Below are 18,665 nucleotides of genomic sequence, written 5' to 3' on the forward strand. Positions count from 1 at the left end.
CACTCCGGAAGCGCCTCCCGGCAGCAGGGGGCAAAGCCCGGGGGACCGCAGGGAGCCGCAGGGAGCCGCTGGGAGCGGGGGAGGCGCGCGGGTCTGCCGGTGGCCGCGCAGCCGCGGGGCCCGACGCCGGGCCGCCAGCGCTAAGCCCGCCGCGAAGGAAACAAGGCTCACTCGAGAAGTATTAGATCAAGTATTAGTATGTATTTATGCACAATAATAAAAACAGATTTACAAGTTGAACTGGAAATTTAAACATAAGTTTAACAGCTTTTGTTTATTATATTAAATAACCAAAACACCTTTTATTCCCAAAATTGGTAAAGAATAAATAATATAATTTACAATATGGTACAAAAAATAACCAGGAAGGGCAGGCATTCTGCTTTGTACATACACTGTATATGCATATTTATAATCCGTACAACAGATTCGCATCTCCGACGAGCCGAGACCTCGGTGATATGGCTTAACGATTACCGGAGGGAGCCGCGGAGAGCCGCGCCGCCGGCCCGGGCGGGCACAGGGTCCCGCTCGCTGCCTGCCTGCAACGCCGAGCGCCTGCGCCCCCCGAGCCCCCACCGTGAGCCGCGGGTCCCAGGGCAGGTTTCGCTGGGGGTTCCTTCCTCCTCTTAAGACAAAGTGCCCTATCTCCTCACACATGGGTCTCAAAGATCTCAAGCTCTTTCAACACAACCAAAAAACCAGCAACTGCTCCTTTCCTCCTCTACTTGCTTCCAGGGTCTTACTCCGTGACTTTTCTTGGCCCAAGTTTGGACTCCATGCTGTGATCTAGTTAAAAGAGGCTATTCCACTGAAAAGGACGCCCTTTTCGGGATCCCGCAGCTAAGCAGCTGGAGATGTGGGAACGCGAGTACATCAGTGGATGAACTCTTTCCAAATACGCCTCCCTGAGCAAGTACGCTGCACCTAGCAGATAGGACAGGTGAGGGCCACGTCCTCACGGATGCTCCCGGTCACCGGCCTCCACTTAACACCTCCTGCTGCGTCTTCTAAGCTCATCACAGGCCACAACACCAACTCCGTGAAGACCAGAGATACTCAAGTCTCCGTCTTCACAAAAGCTCAATCGGCAAAAGGTCCCAAACATCAGAGCGACTAGGGAGGGAGTTTTCTGAGGGACGGATCTGGTCTTACTCACAGCATGCTCAAATGCACGAAGAAAGCCACAGGTGCACACCAAGACGACGACTCCCGTGGGACAGGCAGAGGAAGCTCCAGGAAGAGGGGAGTTACTCTGCTTGGGTCTTCTGAAAATTCCAGGCTTTACCAGCCGCTTATTTTTATACACATATATTCATTTAGGCTGGGAAAAAAGACTCATTCTTTTAATTCTACTTTCCCTTTAACACGGCAAGCAAATGCTTAGACCTGTCAGGTTGCCACAGCAGTGGCAGAATTCTCTGGAATCGTGTCAGCTTTGCTGCAGGTGAGAACAGTCAGCCCACTGTCCTCCCTAATCCACCTGGCCCCTAGGTGACACTCCAGATAGAGTCTGTAGTTAAGGCCCTAGTGGAAGGCACCACTGAAGAGCCTACAAAAGCTGACCCCAAATCCCTCGTTTTCCTCCTTTTACGTGTCACTGAATCACCGGGGCCAGCCTACCCACCGGACCGCCTCGGGGTATCCCCTGGTGAAAGCAGCTCAGGACCCCTACCGTCTCTGGCAACGCGCACACTGCCATCAGGTCCTGCTCCCAGCATCGATGCCTTATGATACTGGGGGTGTCTGGTCCCCGACAGTGGAGTATGAGTAAGTTAGTGGTGACCTAAACTTGGGCCTGGAGTCCTAACCTACTATAGACCTAACAGTCAGCGGCCCAGAGCGCTCCACAGCTGTCATCCCCTCCGGCGGGCGCTCGTTTCAGGAAGCTAACAGATGGACAGCTAAGCCACACAAGCTAGTTCAAGGACACTCTGGTTCAAATGATACTATGTCTTCCTAAAAGGGCACGTCCCTCTCTTCTCCTCTCCAGAGCCTCAGGACTTTCTGTAAGAGCCCAGGACAGCTGCCCACAGTGGCTTTTATTAGTGATGTTTGTACCTAGAACCAGACCTGAAAGAAGAAAACCACGTGACAGGCAAGAGCTCTGAGAAAAACTTGAGAAGGAAGGAACGTACTAGCTGGAAGGCTAACTGGCGGCTCCCTCCCCCGTGGCTCGGGGTGAATGGCACTGCCCGCAGCCTGGCACGCTGCAGCCGGCTGTGGAGACCGTGGCACCAGGAGCATCCATCCTGCTTGCACACGCAAGAGACCTTTTCTGTTCCCTTACACGCTGCCTCACCTCTCCATGACGGAGAGGGAGAGAAGCCCGGGGGGCTGGGACTGGCCCGGGGTAGGACTGCCGCTCCACGGCGGGCAGGAAGAGGAGAGAGGAACCGTCCTCAGTTCAGGTGGGTGTCAAAAGCCGAAGTGGCCCAGACAGCAGGCGGCGGATGGAGCCGCAGGGAGACAGTGGCACACAAGGCGCACCCGGACCCGCACCGCAGCACGGGCTGCCGGCCACGACGGATGGGGGGCCGGGTGGGGTTCTGTCAAGCCTCCCCCCAGGCCAAGAAGCAGAGCAGCCTCATCAGCTCCGATCCGGGCAAACTCTGGGCGCTGACCCACCGGCAGTAATGGCAAACGGTCACCCAGAGGAGGCCCAAGGAGCACGTAAGAGGGACGTGGCTTTCGCGCGCTCTGACTGCACCCGGGCGTCTGCGCCCTGCTTGCGCTCCCTGTGCTGGAAGAAGAGAGACAGAGGACCACGGGGAGGGGGAAACATGAAGGAGGAGACGTGTGCACGGGGTGGACTCTGCACGGAAGCCTGTGGAAGGAAGAGGAGGCGCTGGAGAGGCGGAGACCTTCCCGGAAACGGCGCGCGTGTGAGCGGCTAGCCAGCAGCGCCCGGGCGGTTCGGGAACTCGCGGGCCAAAGCGCAGCTGCGGACCCAGCAAAGGAACGTCTTCGTTGACCAAGAAGCCTGAACACAGGAAGGAAACCCTGAATTCTTTTCTTCTTCAATGTCTCCTTATTCTCAAAACACAAGGAAAACCTTCTTCCAACCACTTTAGCAGGATTTTTCCCTAAAAGTCCACGCAAGCCGCACAAAACCAGATTCCCTCCTCCTTCCCGCTGAGCCGGTCAGAACAAAGCTCCGGGTGGGAGAGCGCACTCAGCAAGGGCCAGTGTTTCTGGGGGACGGCGCCAGGTGCGCTGCCCTGCGATCCGGGCGTCCTCCCAAGTGTCTGCTGAGGGCGCAGACCCCGCCAGGCAGAGCCCAGCCGTGCCCAGCTGTCCGTCCCCATCCTCTGCAGAGAGCACAACCGCAAGGTGCATAGGTTTGGCAGAAAAAGAGCAGCGGTGGCCGGAAGCGCCCCCGCAGAGAGCAGCGAGGCTGTGAGTCCCGGGGGCGTGGCCGCCGCCGCACACCCACACCTTTCCCTTGGGAGGACAAGTCACTGCAACGTCCAACACGACAAGTGAGGCAGAAGCGTGGGCGGGAATGTGGCCACCACGCGCTGTCCCACGGCCGGCAGGGAGCCGCTCCAACGCCACAGCAGCGTCTGACACGGGCCCTCCTAGAGAACCCGTCCTCGTCTCCCAGGCCACCCCAGCCCCCTGCCCTTCGGGACGCGGCTTCCTGCCTGGGGCACATTCTGGGGCACAGAGGTTCCTCTGTTCAGATCGTCTCCTGGGGGCTCCTGGGCTTGGTTGGTTTTCTCTAGCCTGCAGAGAGCTGCCCTTACCCCCGTGGAGGACCCCCAGCCCTCCTCTGCAGCCTCCAGGATGCCCCACCAGAGGCGAGGTGCGGTCACTGGGACAGGTCACCGACAGGGGGGCCGCCTCCGCTGCCGTCAAACAGAGCCTCTCGGCGGCTGGGCTCAGCGATGGACAGTTCTTGGGCCAAATCGTTGAATCGAGATATGTAATCGATGCTGTTTTCATTCATCATGCACACCAGCTGGGAGTCCACGACCTACAAGGCAGGGGACACAAGGGAAGTCCAGGTCAGGAGGCGGCTGGCCGGCCGCTGGCCTGGGAGCAACCGGCGGGGACCTCAGTGGGAGCGGAACGAACCGGGGAAGACTCGAGAACCCGGTCAACGAGCAGGTTGGAAAATCCCGAGCAGAGCTATGGCATGAACCGAATTTTAAGGATTCACGACAGGGGCGTCCGGCTGGCTCAGTCAGAAGACCCAGCAACTTGCGATCTGGGACTCACGAGACTACTTCGATAAACAGACTTTTAAGCTTTTAAGAGAAACGTCAAACTAAAATCTGTTTACGAAAAGCAGAGCAACTAGTGCCTATCTTCCCCACACGTGCTCACCAGCAGCTGCCATCACTGTCGACGGGGGCCAGCCTGGCCCTACCTTTCCCACCTGTCCTCACGCCCATCAGGTGGGCCAGGGGTGGGCCTGGGGTGGAGCTGGGGTGGACCCGGGCTGGGCCCCCAGGTCTGCACTTGAAACAGCCCTGGACACCGCTGCTGCCGCCCTGGAGACTGCCCAGAAGGGCAGAGTCCTGACGAGGGTCTCCAGATACGTGCGGCAGGCCCATCCGCACAGAGCCGAGGGCTCGTAAGCGCAAGCGCACACGCACACAGGAGGAGAAAGAGGGGCTTCTCCTGTGACATCAGACCCACAAGCGGTTTGAGAAACGCTGCGCAGCACAAGGAGGGTGTGTGCTGCTGTTCTCTGTCTGCGTCTATTTGGGGAGAATTTCTAGTCACGTCACCGCTCAGCTCTGACTCCCCCCATGAGCTCCTCAGACCTCCAGATGTCAGTCGGGATAAGGGGAAGCCGAGGCGTCCGTGAGAAACAGACGTGAGCGGTCGGATCCAGGGCTCCGTCGGGAAACCAACAAGGAGCTCTCAGAGAGACCCCCCGATGCCGGCACGTCGCAGGGCAGCAGTACTCAGGAGAGGCTGCTCCAGGCCTCTGACCCCAGAACTAGGCCCAGCCGACTCTACGTGGAGCCTCCTCTCCGCCTCCCGCTCGTCCTCCCGCCCGTCTCTCTCGGAGCGCTGCGCTCTCTGCCCCGGCCCTTGCCAGTCCTGCCTGCTCCCTGACGCACTCACTCCTCGCGGGGCGGAGGCCCGGGAGGCTCTGGGTGGACAAACGAGGGGCATCACAGACCGAGTCTCGCCTCCTCGTCAACTCCCCACCCCGAGCCGGTTTTCAGCTCTGCGGGCGGCAGCCTCAAGCCACCACACAGGGAGAGACGGCTGGAAGGCGCCCCTGCCCGTCGGGCGGCAGCAGGGAGAACGTACCACCCGCAGCGGCCACCCGCTCCTCGGAAGACGGCGGCAGCAACGGGTGGACCGGGAAACTGAGGCAGGAGCGGCGGCGCTGACGGGGAGAACACACCCAGAGCCCACGCTGCGCACCAGCAGAGGCCCCGCAGGCCACCTGCCTCCGGGGCTTCCCTGGCTCCGAGGCCTCCGGGGCAGAGCTGCTGGCCACTGCCGCCACTCGGGAATGAGTGCTGGCCCAGGGCGGCCAGACCTTCCCCGGTCAGGACAGCTCCGGCTTCTAAGCACCCAACAGGCCTGGCGGAGGCATCCGGCCACCTCCAGAAGGCGGGCTGCCTGTCAAGTCTGAGCTAGGGCCACGCGCCTACCTCAGCGACATCAGCCAGAGACCGGGACACAAACGAGTCTCTTGAGTTGCCATCCAGTAAGCTGGGGCCCAGCAGGGAGGTGCCGCTGTGGGTCCCCGACGAGGCTGGCAGCATCTTCCGGCTCTTCTCTGGGGAGATGAAGCTTGCTGCCAAGAGGAGGAGAAAACATCCTGAGACTGGCTCGCCTGGAGGGTCCTGGGGAGGCCGCAGACGGCCGGGCCAGGCACCCCCAGGCATGTACCCATGCGCTCGTGTGGCCACGGGGCTTTGGATGGAGTCGTGTGCTCCCGGCCTCCCTCCCACAGGGAGCCTGGAGTCTTCCGTGCAGCGCGAGTGAGTCGGCCTCGCTCTCCAGGAGCCCTGCTGCGGCCCACGGTCGCACCACCACCCTCATCTCTGGTAAGGTGCTCCCGATTTCTCATGTTCTCTGACCTCGCAGACTACACTGCTCCGTGACCTACTTCAGAACACAGCCCCATCGGTGCTGCTGCCCGTGCACCCCCAGACCGGGCCCTCATTCACCTACGCCGCCAGTTATGGGCCTGCGTGCCCGCACAGGTGCCGACTAGACCCGTGTGTAAAACCACCCCTTTTTAGGGCCGCCAGCCCCCCACCACACGCGTGTCCTCTACAGGATGCTGGGTGTGCTGATCCCACACGGGCCCTAGGAGCCCACCCCGCAGAGGCCACTGAGGCCAGTGTGGCTGTCCCTGGCGGCTCCTCCCACCGCACAAGCACCTGGTGCCTGGGGCAGGGGCCCATCCTGCAAACGCTCTGGTCTACATATAGTCAACACGCCAAGAGACTGTGGGCAGGTCCGCTTCACGACACTCAGCTGCGGACGGGAAGAGGAAGCTGAGAGCGCCAAGACCCATCATCTATCCCACCGCCAACGGCAAGAGCAGAAAGCCCGAGCTGGCAGGAGCCAACAGCGGGCAGCCTGGAGACGGGGTGCAGAGACGGGGCCATGTCAGCCAGGCTAGCGTCACCGGGGTGCCCGCATTCATACCAGCTCGTGAAGTGCCCCCAGAGGCCCCGGCGGCCCCCAGCCATGTGAGTGACACAGGATGAACCCCGAAACAAGCAGTTCTGCTGGAACCTCAGACTCCAGGCCCCCCCCGTGTGCCACAGGGAGCCCGCCGGGCCCTGTGGGCCCTCCACTCACCAAACAAGCTGCTGAGCGACGAGTCTGTGGGGTCGCTGGGGCACCACTGGGGGTCGTGGGTCGGGGAGGCGATCCAGTCGGGCTGGGGGCTGCTGGATGGGGAAGGAAGACTCTTGGAGCTGTCGCTGCCATTCAGTTTTGCCGGAGAAAGAGGGACTCCCTCGCCTGTCAACAGAAGCACCAGGTGAGAGATGCCGTGGTGGGCGAGCGGCACCCCACTTCCCCTGCCCGCCACCCGGAAATCAGCAAGGCAGCACAGCCCCGAACGTGGGGACCCAGAACGCCACGGGCCCACGGAGGACGAACGACCCTGGCCTACAGGGGCAACCCGCGGCGGCAGGGGCCACGTGCCCACCTCAGGGGGCGGCGGCGGCTGCAGCTGTGCTGATGCGGCCGGACCCCGTGCAGAGAGCCACCCCCAACACACACCGCTGGCGCCGACAGCAGCCACACCAGCGCACCAGGGCGCGCATCTCCCCGTCACCAAGAGAAGTAAAGGCGAGGGTGGGGGCTAAGTTCTCCACGAACCCGCAGCCTGAAGCAGACCAGCAAGTGCCACCGAGGCCAAAACCCCCACAGGTCCCAGCCCCACCCCCTCCCGGGACTTGCACAGCCTCAAGCTATCCTCCCAGATTCCGAGCTAACCAGAAAAAGGCCCCTCTGAGCCGTGGGCTGCAGAGGCCTGGCGGGCCCGCTCTGCCCTCGAGGCCGTGAGGAGCCACAGTGCCCGTCTGCCCCTCATCCACTGGGGCTGCCCCTGCCAGTCGGGCGGTGCCCCACACGCAGCAGACGCTCCACACTCAAGAGGGAGCGCGGGGCAGCAGTGTGCCCACCAAGGGTGCAGACCCCCCCGGGGGAAGTCAGGACCCCCGGGGCCCTCACCGTACTGGCCGGAGCTGATGGCAATCTCGATGATGGAGTCGCTGATGTGCGTGGCAGGCTCGCCCTGCGAGAGCACGTCCTCGGGCGGCCCGGGCAGGGAGATGTCCAGCAGCGCAGAGACGTTGGGTGGAGACAGGCGGCTGCTGGAACCCTCCGGTGCGGGGAGGGGTGCGGGGGGCCCGTTGTGGAGAGGAGCCTTGGACAGCTCGGATAGGGAGAGCACGGGTGAGTCCTAGGTTGGAGGGCAGGGAACACAACAGATGATCAGGAACATGGAAGGGAAAACTGGCCTCAACCCACACAGCAGTGACTGAAAGGCGCATCAACAGAGAAACGAGGACCCAGCAGCCACCTCCCCCTTCTCTGCGATATACACACGCAGTGGATTTACTTCTCTGGAAACCACTTGAGCAATGGCGGCCTTGGAGGCCAGGCTGAGGGGGGTGGTGGTCAAGGGGGGCCTGGTCCTGCTTCCAAGGCTGGCAGGACAGCTGGTACTCTGGGCAGAGGAAAAGTACCAGGCAGCACTACTGGGAGACGACCTCCACCTCCTGGCCCCAAACAGTCCTTCCAGGAGCACGACTGACACAGGCCGCCTCGTGGCGGGGAAGCAGGCCTCCAATGGGAGCTACAAGTTCATCTGTCCAGGCGAGGTGGGAAGGACAGCGCTGCCAGGCCTCGAGGGCTGTCTGTGTGCTCTTGCCACGACCTGGCAGTCCAGGGGAGCGAGGCCATGGCCATGGGCAGACCACGACGGTGGGGGGCCTGGCTCAGAGGGGGCCCGGGGCAGCTACTCTGCCCTAGAGCCAACAGCACACTCTACCTGGAAACCGTCCGCCACTGGCTCCTGCTCAGGCCTCGAGGGGACGCTGATGAAAGGGTCGCTCGTGCCCTGCAGCAACACCAGGAAAGCCAGTGAGCCGCCCCGCTCGCATGCTCCTCGAAGCCACAGGGACAGGAGGCACTGCTGTCAGGGCTGGGTCACCAAGTCCCCACAACCGAGGCTGTTAGTTCAAAGAGCAACCGAGTCCCCGCAGAACCTGGGCACGGGGGCCGGGGCGTGGGGTCACAGACGTGCCAGGGAGGCACGGGGTGTCCTGCCAGCTGGTGTGGCCAGAGCTGCTTCTCCAGTTGAGTGATGTGCACAGGCAGACAGGAGCCCCGTGCCTGTCTCAGCGCCAGAGCAAGCCTGTCCCACTGCCTCCACCGCGGCTCTCCCCTTGAGGCCACACAGCACTCACTCACGCCTCAACCACCCTGGCCCAGGCACTCTCCGAGAGCCTCCCGGGGCCCGTCGCCTCCTCAGGCAGAACCGGAGCCCAGCATGACCTCAGTCCCTTGGCCTGGGCGCCTATCCATCTGGAAAGCGACTGACCTAACCCAGAAGCTGTCGATGGTGCGGAAAAGCCTGAGTGTACTCACCCCCACAGCGGGGATGGAATCGCCATTCTGGCGGCTGCTGGCGGGATCCTGACCAGCGACACTGGCGGTCACCTCGTCCGAAGAGAGTGGAGAGATGCCAGACAGGCCCTCAGTGTCCAAGACGGGGAGGGGGCTCCCGGGGATGATGCCGGCACTTTTAGCGGCTAAGTCGACAGCACCTGGCAGCACAAAGGACGTCTGAAGCTCAGCTCCAGGGACAACCTGACAGTGACCCAAGGGGCTCACGGCGCACCCTCTCCCTCCCGTCTCATTTCCAAGCAAGGGCGAAGGCTCTCGTGTTCTCCCTGAACGGTAACAAGACACCGGCTTAGAGGAGAAGAAAACAGAAACCTCACTTGGAACCCTCCCGTGGTGTCTGCCGTGCTGGCAACAAAAACTTACTGGCCAGGTGGCCCGTGGCCTGGGGTGGAAGGGCCTTGGGCACAATCGGCCGAGACAGGGCGGCTTTGGTCAGGGAAGACTGGATGGGCCGGAACGAGCCTCTCCCTGCAGGGAAAGGACAGAAGCAGACGCATCAGCCCGCACCCCCGGGACACACGACGGGGCCGTGGAGCACTTTCTCTCAAGCCACGGCCTCGGGAGCTGAGCTACGTCAGAAGCACTGAATTTCCCAATCGCCGACTTGGGAAGTCACAGGTCAGGCAGGCCCTGAGGAGGAGAAAGCCCCGGCCCCTGGGACCGGCCCCGGCGCGCTTCCCGGGGCTGCCGAAGGCTGCCGTCCGCATGCCCCACTTGGGGTGGGGGGGCCTTGACGGAGGGCGGGCGCATAACCCGAGCGGCAGGCGTGACAAGCAGAGCCGCAAATCCGGCACCGGGACTCGGCCTCTGCAGCTCGGCGCCCCCGCCGGCCTTTCTGCAGCCGAGGGCGCGCATGAGAAAAGCCGCCGACGCTCACGGTGCGAGCGCGTGCTCTGGCCCACGGGGTGAGGCGCGGCGCGTGCGTCACTCCACCAGGGCGGCCGCCGGAGCCCGCGCGCTTCCGACAGCCAGCCGGGGCCTCCTGCACCACACCCCTGCCCGCACACCACCACCCGCCAGGCGTCCGCACCTGCCCTCCGGGGCCCAGGCCCGGCACACTCAGGCTCTGGGGGCAGAAGGGACACAGGGATGGCCAGGATGTCTTGCAAAGAGCCGAGGACACCAACACCTGCCATTCCCGAAGATGGGGCCACGCTCAGGAAAGCATGAAGCCGGGGAGCCCGCGTGCTTACCAGTCACGGAGGAATTGGACAGGATGGAGAAGGAACAGACGTTGTGGGACTGGTGCTCGGACGGCCGAGGAAGCAGTGTTCTCTGTGGAGAGAAGAGTGCCGATGAGCAGGTGACGGACAGACCCCGGGGCCGGCCATCTCTCGGGAAACCGGCGATGAGCCGTAAGGGACATTCCAGGTCAGAGGGAGCAGAGTGTGTCCGGACAGCGGCTCTGGCTCGAGGGCTGATGACGCAAGGGCCCTGGGGCACACGGAGGACAGCTGCGCCTGCAGACCCCGAGCCCCTGAACACTGAGCCTCTCTGACAAGAATCCCGAGGAGCCAACCTCCCCCAGGGAACGCCAGAGGGACGCCGCGATGGCATAGCGCTGGCTCAGAGTGACCTCCCACGTGCCGCACACCTGTTACAGGAACTAGCCCTGGACGCTCAGAGACAATCCCCCCCAGATCTCGGGCCCCTCGCGCGCGTCGTAAAGGAAATAAAGCGGATCCTCACGACACAGACGGGCTCAGGCCACGAGGCACACGCCCACAGCCGGCGCAGCGCCCACCCTCCCTGCTCAGCGACCCGGCCTCCTGGTGCTATGTCGTGCAGGGCAGTGTGGCGGCTGCCACCTCACAGGGAGTCACGGGACGGCTGCCGTGGTCGCAGAAATAAAACATGAACAGGAAGTATCTGCCCCGTCGAGAGACACGCCCGGTTCTGGACGCAAGGTATTCTCTGCTCACACGCGAAGGATGTCTCCTCGCCTCTTGGGGTCGGCCCAGAGAGGAGCGGAGGGGGACCACGACACAGAGGCCCAGCAGGTCTGCTCTAGCGCCAGGAGGCACTGGGGCGACCCGATCACCTGGCAGTGAGCTGCGAGGCAGCAGGAAGCGTGAGGCTGTCGCGGCCCCGCCGGCAGGATGCGAGGCAGGGAGAGGAAGGGCCCTGTGTCGCCAACACTTTCTACCAGAACAGTAAACGCACAAGACCACAGAGTATGTGTGGTTCCACTTGGGTGAAATGCCCAGGAGAGGCCAACCCTCCGGGACAGAGAGCGTGACTGGAGACAGTGCTTGCCCAGAGCTGGGGGTGGCACCTGAGGTGATGGCCACGGGCTTCCTTTGTGGAGAGATGGAAACGTCCTGGGGTCAGACAGTGGGGATGGCTGCCCAGCCTGCGAGCCCTTCGCCTCTCCGGGCTGCCTGCCTCACACACCCACGGGAGCGCTGTTATACAGCTCGACAAACGCCATCGCCGCGGGCCGGGCGCACGCGTGAGCCTGCACCCTGGGTCCACGGAGCTGCCGTCCAGCCAGTCGGGGGCGGATTCACAGACGTCACCAAATGTGCCGCTACAGACTGTGCCCACGCCCACAATGCTCGGGACCTGGGATGCGGCAGTCCTGGCTCCACAGGGCACGTGTCCCAACACCCCACGGACACCTCGACTGTTACAGCGTCAACTCTACAAGTACTGTCGTCCTACAGGATCGTAGCTGGGGCAAAGTCTGACCTGTAAGTTCGGCACAGTAGCAACCGAACGACACCAATCAGTAGCGAGACTGAACCGTAACTATCTGCTGAAACCAAGGTCACACCAGCGAGGCCTCTCTTGTCTCTGACCACAGGAGCGAGCGAGGTCGGCGATCAGGCCCGTGAGGCAGCGCAAGGCTACCGCTGACCTTCCGACGACGTGCTCGCAGAATCACCCACTTCCTGCCGACCTCGGCTACAAGCCACGGCAACAGAACCGCAGGTGAGGGGGCACTGCCGGGCACCGTGCGGCCTGAGACCCGCCACGCAATCTCTCCTTCCTACGTGAATTAACCTCAAGGCAGGGAGAGGCGTGTAAGGAACCAGCAAGACGAACAGCGCCCCGTACGCTGATGGCAGCACAACGCACCCACATCTCTGGGCTTTGAGTTGCTGCAGAAACCCGGCCTCAGCCGCACGCGCAGCCTCTCGCTGGCTGGCTGTGCCCTCGGGTCTGCAGCTGGCTGCCACCGGGCCTCCGGCATTCCCTGCTGTGAGCTCACGGGAGCCTGGCCTCTGGCCACTCCGTCTACCCGGTCACCTGCCTCTGCCGGCTGCGTGTGCGGAACGGAGACTCCGAGAGTCCTCGGACACACCCTGACCTGGGACACGTGGGACTCGAATCCCCAGAACGTCCCGTCTCTTTCACAAGTGGTGCTCGTGCCGCACAAAAGCCACGTGTACGTCAGGGGACGGTCAGGGCCCCGTCACTCCTCCGCCCGTCCCTGCCGCGCACACGCACGCGGGCGCCCTGACCTGGACCACCAGCGGCTTCCGCAGGTGCCGGTTCCGCAGTTTCCTGGGCTTCGGCAGGAAGAAGTCCGACTGCATCTGTGAGGACACGGCACCGGGGTGAGCGCGCGCCCCCAGACGCAGGCCCCCCGCCAGCAGCGCAGCGGCCCCCACTCACGCTGATGGAGTTCAGGTGCTGCCGGAACGTCAGCTCTGTTTCTTTACTGGGAGAATAGAGCTTCCCGTGACGACTGTTGGGCGGGAGAGTCGTTGGGACAGCAAAAAGGCCACCGTCGGAGTCACCGCTGCCTGTGCTGGAGGGGCCCGCCACCAGGAGGGGTCTCGGCGGGTTCCTCAGACCTAGAAGCCAAGGGACGGCAAAATCGACCACTTACCATTTATCGCCAGCGCGCACGGAGCTCTCTTTCCGGAAGAAGGTCAGAACGGGAACGCGGGACAACTGACCCGTCTGCTCGCGTATTTCCTAGATCTCAGCCCCCAAACCTGCTTCCTACGCTTCTCCCTGCAACTCCAGTCCCACCGCGGCTGAATCAAGGCTCTCGCTGCCGGCACAGCAGCACGCTGCCACCTCCGTCTGCAGAGCGAGGGGCAGACAGGCCCGTAAGGCCATCTGAGAGCTGGAAGAACCTTCCAGACCATGCAGCACAGACCACAGGTCAGCAAGCCCTCTCTGTGAGGGGCCAGAGAGTGAACTGCCCGGCTTGGTGGGCCCCCCAGCCCCTGGTACCCTGGGTTCTGCAGCTGGAGCGCGGCCGGGGGCCTCAAAGCCTGTCCTGTGGGCCACGGTTGGCCGGTCCTGGCTCTACGTCTCTCTGGTAGCAAAGACAGCCCAGAGATAAAGCGGCAGAGAATGTTTCTTTAGGAACCACTGTTCCGAGACTCTGCCAGCTGCTGTTACCGTCCGTGCTGCTGCGCATGCCCTCAAGCCATGTAGGGACAGGCCCTCTTCCCTTAGTTTTCATTTGCGAGTCTGTGAAATGAAGCTCAGGCCCTCTGAGCACCAGGCCGGACTCTGGCACTGCGAATATCTTGGTCTAGAAACATCCTCAACGCAGACAGAAAGAACAGGAAAGACCGTGGAGAACGAGGAGAGTCCGCAAGCAGAGCGGAAGGCAGGAAAGAGTGCAGCACCCGGCAGCTGGCCCATCGCTCCCTGAGCCCTGGTCTGCACAGACCCCCGGGCCAGCCTGTTGCCCCGGAGGCCGCCACGCGGTGGTCCCACTCCACAGGCAGACTACTCCAGGCACAGCCAGAGAACACGGGGCGCAGGGAAGAAAATAGCCCGGGCACCTGGGTGGTGCAGTCGCTTGAGCATCTGCCTGGATTTTGGCTCAGGTCATGATCTTGGGGTCACAGGATCGAGGCCCATGTTGGGCCCCGTGCTGGAACCTGTTTGAGATTCTCTCTCTCCCTCTCCATCTGCCCCTCCTGCTCACGCTCACGCTCTCTCTCAAAAAAATATATCTTAAAAAAATAAAGAAAAGAAAAAAACCACCTAGAAACCGTAAACACACAGGCCACGAGGTCTGCTCGGCTCCAGTGTGCCCGCACCCGCGTGGGTCTGATTAAGAGCAGATGCGGCTCCACTCCTCGTATGAAGCATGTGGCCCTGACACTGGGACGCCTGCTGGCGTGAGATGTTCAAGGCGACCAGGACGGCCAGGGTGGCACAGGGAAAGCACGCGCCCACGGACGGTAACCGAGCAGCCTCCCAGGCACGGGACATGAAGGACATGCCCATTCTCAGCCTCTGTCGTGTCAGGTGCCAGGTAACCAGAATGACCCTGCAGGGACATTACTCCCCAGCTACAGCTCAAAGGACCGGCAGGGCAGACCGGCAGAGCAGCCCACCTTTCCTTCCAAGACCACATGAGACGGCTGGGGGATCCCTCACCTGAGGGCGAAACTTTGACTGTAAAAGGAAACATGCCCTTCTGAGGCTTTCGGCCACCGATTCAGCGTGCCCGGGAGGCTTCCGTGGACCTCACGACGACCCCCCAAGGGGACCAAACTGGCAAGGCCCACCCCCCGTTTCCCAATGGCGCCCACCCCCCGGGACCCAAAGCCTTCGGTGACAGGCCCGGAGCCGCGCCTCCCCGCGAGCAGCGGGGACTTCTGCTCCGACACGCCGGCGGTGAGACGGCAGCCCGGTGAGCGGGGCCGGGCGGCAGGCGACCCGTGCGCTCCGCTCCAGCACAGCCCCCACACCCGGGAAGGCCCGCGGCATGGCGGAGCCTCACCTGAGGAGCAAGGCGTGGAGCCGGGCGAGAAGGTCTTGCTGCTGCGGAGGGCGGACTGGCTGCGCGGGCAGCGGGGGCTCCGAGAGCTGACGGTCACCACCTTCCCCGGGGGGGTCGCCGACTGCTCCTCCTGGGCCGGCCTCACCGAAGCCGTGGAGCCGGCGTTCCCTTCTGGAGCCTGGGACGGAAATGGGCCACGACAGAAGCCGAACTTAGCGAATGATGGGTTCGGGGAGGCCCAGAGCTGGAGGCATGAGGAGCTCCGAGCGGCTCAGGGATCACAACCTCCCCCACGCGGGTCAGGGTGAGGGTTTGTGTCCCGACCCTAACCCGTCACCACTTGGCCGTGTGCCGCTTTCCCCCCACCGCCCGCAGGCGGGTCCTCCAGGGAGCGAGCGTGCTGCCTCCAGGCCCACGGGCGGGCGATCCTATCACGGCTGAGAGCCGGCGGGGACGCAGGAAGGACGCCCGGCTCCCGCCAGCCTAAAAGTGGTCACGCTGCCGGAGGGGCCGCCGCATGGTGGGGACACGAACTGGTCTTTCTAAAAGGCTTAAAAGGACCACGATGGCCTTTGCGGACCGTAAGTCAGAGGAAGAAGTACAGACTGATTTTCTAGAATTCAACACGGTCCCAGCTGAAGCGGTGTCCGCAGACTCAGATGCCAACCGCAGGGGTTCTGCAGGCCCAGGTTCAGGCCGCGCTCAGAGCCACGGTCCCCGACACAGAGACACCCTCTTCCTCCCCACCCTGGTGACGCCTCGTCGGCCTCCCCCAGCACTCACTCTCTGGGAGCACCGGGGCCGACCTCTCTGTGAATTAGGGACCCCCTTCCTCTGCTTGCGGCATGACCTTGCCAGCTGCAGGTGGCTTACGGCTCCATCCGACCCACCTCTCCCTTTCCGTGGGACCCTGCAAACCCGCGCGCTGCTCTGCCCCGTCCTGCTTAGTTTGTTCAGAATCCCCACGTACTCACCCCCGCACACCCAGCATCCTCTTGCCAAGGTGCCACCGGCCAGTGGCCTAGGAGTGGGTGGCACTGGCTCGGCAGCTCCGCCACGGTGGGGGCCAGCAGGACCAGCCAGCCTGTCTCCCACGCAAGGGCTCCGAGCTCAGCTTGGGCCTCTACCCGGGGGCTCTCACAGCTGAGCTCCGTCACAGTCAGCTGGGGGAGGGGTCCCGACGTCTCTGGGCCCACAGAACGCACACGTCTCGTGAGTCCCCAGGTGATGCAGAGGCCGCTGTGGGGGTCCCACTCTGGGGCATGGCTCTGAGCACCCTGCTCTGAATTCTCTGCCGCATTCTCAAGCTGCCCGCCATTCTCTCCCCGTCCAGGCCAAGGCCACTGCCTGCCTCCGCTGCTGCCCCAGGCTCCACGGGAGCCGGCCTCGCTGGGTCCCCTCCCCTAGCATACTAGACATGCTTCTGTTCCTCCAGTCTGCTCTCCTCCAGAAGCCCCACTCTAGAACGTTCTCTGAATTCATATGTCCACTCGCCCGCATGTTGCCCATGCCCACCCGTGGGGCACTAATCCTCTCCACACTCAACCTAAAGGCCACGGCTCACCCTCAGGTCTCTGAAGTCCCCACCCCGGTCCCACCAGCCTGAGAGAGCCCTCTCTCCCGCGGCACGGATTCACACGCATCCCCACGCGCTCCACCGAGCACCTTCTCTGTGGCAAATGCTGCACAGGGACGCGGGCAGGGAGAGCGGGCAGGAGGAGCGGCGCAGGATGCACGCTGAGGGCCGTCTGTCCGGGAGGAGCGGAAACTGCTGTGCAGACATGACTCTGCTCTCGTGGGCCCACAGTGTCCCCAGAGCCCGTTCTGTCCCCCAAGCCCCCTCCTGGCCACCACGTTCCGCTCCCCTGGCGGCTGCTCTGGAGGTGGTGGACCCCCGCGCTCTCATGCACTAAGCACGCGCAGCGGCTCGGGAACCCGTTCAGACTCCGTCCTCTCACGCCCAAGAAAGCCCCCGGACTTTCTCTCGGTGGCATCCTCTACCCTGTTGCTGCTGACCTGATGCCCCAGGAAAGGGTCACAGCCACTCTGCAGGCTTAGGAACCCCCCATCACGGAGCCCCTGAGGATCCCCAGAGCCCTTCACCTGGCCCCCGCGTGCAGGCCCGGCACCCCGTCCGTCCCCTCCCCACCCCCCTCCCTCCTGGGAAGCTGTGCCACCGTCTTCCCAAGACGGCCCCACTCAAGCACGAACGACCCCGCCATTCCCTCCGCTGAAATCTGCAAGGTTCCTGCCTGGCTACTGGCCACGGCAACCCATCGCCTCTGCACGGGCTGTCCCCCGGCCAGGAGGGAGGGCCGAGTGTAATCACTGAGGCCCGGCGAAGAACGGCTTCTCGGTCACTGTCACCTTTGAAGCCTCCTATGAGCCATGAGGATGAGGCCCTTGCCTGCAGCAAACCAGAGCCCTCTCTCCAACACCCGGCTGGAGGGAAGGAACTGAGGCCTGACCGGTCAGCTGGGTCCCCGCCTCCTTCTGCCCCAGGACGCAGCTGCCTGGGTGAGAGCCTGGAGGCGGAGCCCGGCGCTCCCCGGGGCGGGAGCAGGGCTGTGCGTGGACCGGCACTTACCAGCCTGGGGTTGACCTCCGTGGAGATAAGCTTCAGCAGGCAGCCGAGGAGGCGCTGCTTGTGGAAGGTGGAGGGCGGGGAGCCGGTGCGGGAGCCCTGGGCCTGCCCGCCAGGGGCCTGGCCCTCGGGGCCCAGCACGGCCAGCCAGTCGTACTCGAGCTGCAGCTTATTCGGCTTGCCCATCATGAGGTAGACTTCGGCCAGCGTGAGGCTTTCAGAGGTCTGCAGGTTCCAGCCCTCCTCGCGGAGCTGCTGGGCCAGCCGGCTGGCGGGCACGTCCTTCGGAGGCTTGGCGGCGGGCTGTCCCTGAGGCGGGGGGTCCGAGGGGCTCGCCTTCTCCTGGGGCTCCTCTGCAGGTGCATCTGCTGAGTCTTTAGTGCAAACATCTGGCTGGAGCCCGGGGCCGGGCTGAGGCTCTGGAGCCGGTGGGGCACGGACAGGCGATGGTGGCCCAGCCCGGGCGAGGTCGGCCACCTCCGCCCCGCTGGGGACACGAGTCTCCGGGGAGGTGCACCCGGAGGGCCGCGAGTCCGCGCAGCGGCACTGCTCGGGGATGATGAGGTCCTGACAGGACTTCATGTAGCGCGGGAAGGGGTCAAGGAGTGAGAGTTCCTCCTCTAGCTCCGGCAGCTGGCCACAGGCACACGTCCCATCCCCGGGCTCTCGGGCAGGGCCGTCCCTGCCCTCTGCAGGAGCAGCCGCGGGGGTCTTCTCAAGCCGTGCCCCAGTGTCCTGAAGCCCAGGGGGCAGCCTGTCAGGAGGGTCTAGGCTGCTGAGGTTCGGGGGGGCCCCCTCCCCAGGGGCACTTTCAGGGGAGCTCTCCCCAGAGCTCTGGGAGGCGTCGGTGGAAGGAGGAGGACGTCCCGGGCCCTTGCCCTCAGCGCCGCCCCGTGGACACTTCACCTGGCCCCTGGCCGTGCCCTGCCCACTCTGGATGCCCAGAATCTGGGCGGGAGGCAACGTGTGGGCATCCTTGGAGCTCTGCTTGCACCGGCCGCCCTCCTGCCAGTGCACCGTGCAGAAGGCTTTGGAGTGCACGACACGGGCCACTCCCGGCAGCGGCGTCAGCGTGCAGCTCTCCCCTGGGAACAGGTGCAGCGCCACCTTCTCCTGCGACGGCTCCGTAAGCGAGTGCTGCAGCTGCCGGTCCTCGAGTGTCTTCCGCTGGGCACGTAGTCAAGGAGCAGCCACAGGAGCAGATCCGCCGTGCGCCGCCGGCCGCAGAGCGTGCGTGCCAGGGAT

General features: G+C 63.7%; 1 protein-coding gene across 1 annotated transcript in view; it reads right to left on the minus strand.

The window, feature by feature from the left end:
- Positions 1-189: 189 nt before the first annotated feature.
- The window catches only part of CRAMP1 (cramped chromatin regulator homolog 1), a 51,922-nt gene continuing 33,446 nt past the window's right edge, over positions 190-18,665 (minus strand). Inside the window, exons 10-21 of the mRNA XM_080830632.1 lie at positions 17,424-18,587; positions 14,837-15,014; positions 12,754-12,935; positions 12,600-12,674; positions 10,326-10,407; positions 9,496-9,600; positions 9,094-9,272; positions 8,495-8,563; positions 7,672-7,903; positions 6,790-6,954; positions 5,625-5,770; positions 190-3,979 (exon numbers count right to left, since the gene is read on the minus strand). Of these exons, the coding sequence (XP_080686758.1) occupies positions 3,815-3,979; positions 5,625-5,770; positions 6,790-6,954; positions 7,672-7,903; positions 8,495-8,563; positions 9,094-9,272; positions 9,496-9,600; positions 10,326-10,407; positions 12,600-12,674; positions 12,754-12,935; positions 14,837-15,014; positions 17,424-18,587 (2,742 nt within the window). The 3' untranslated portion in view covers positions 190-3,814. The remainder of the gene's footprint in view (positions 3,980-5,624; positions 5,771-6,789; positions 6,955-7,671; positions 7,904-8,494; positions 8,564-9,093; positions 9,273-9,495; positions 9,601-10,325; positions 10,408-12,599; positions 12,675-12,753; positions 12,936-14,836; positions 15,015-17,423; positions 18,588-18,665) is intronic.

Source organism: Martes martes (assembly GCF_963455335.1).
Source record: "Martes martes genome assembly, chromosome: 18".
Taxonomy (NCBI): Eukaryota; Metazoa; Chordata; class Mammalia; order Carnivora; family Mustelidae; genus Martes; species Martes martes.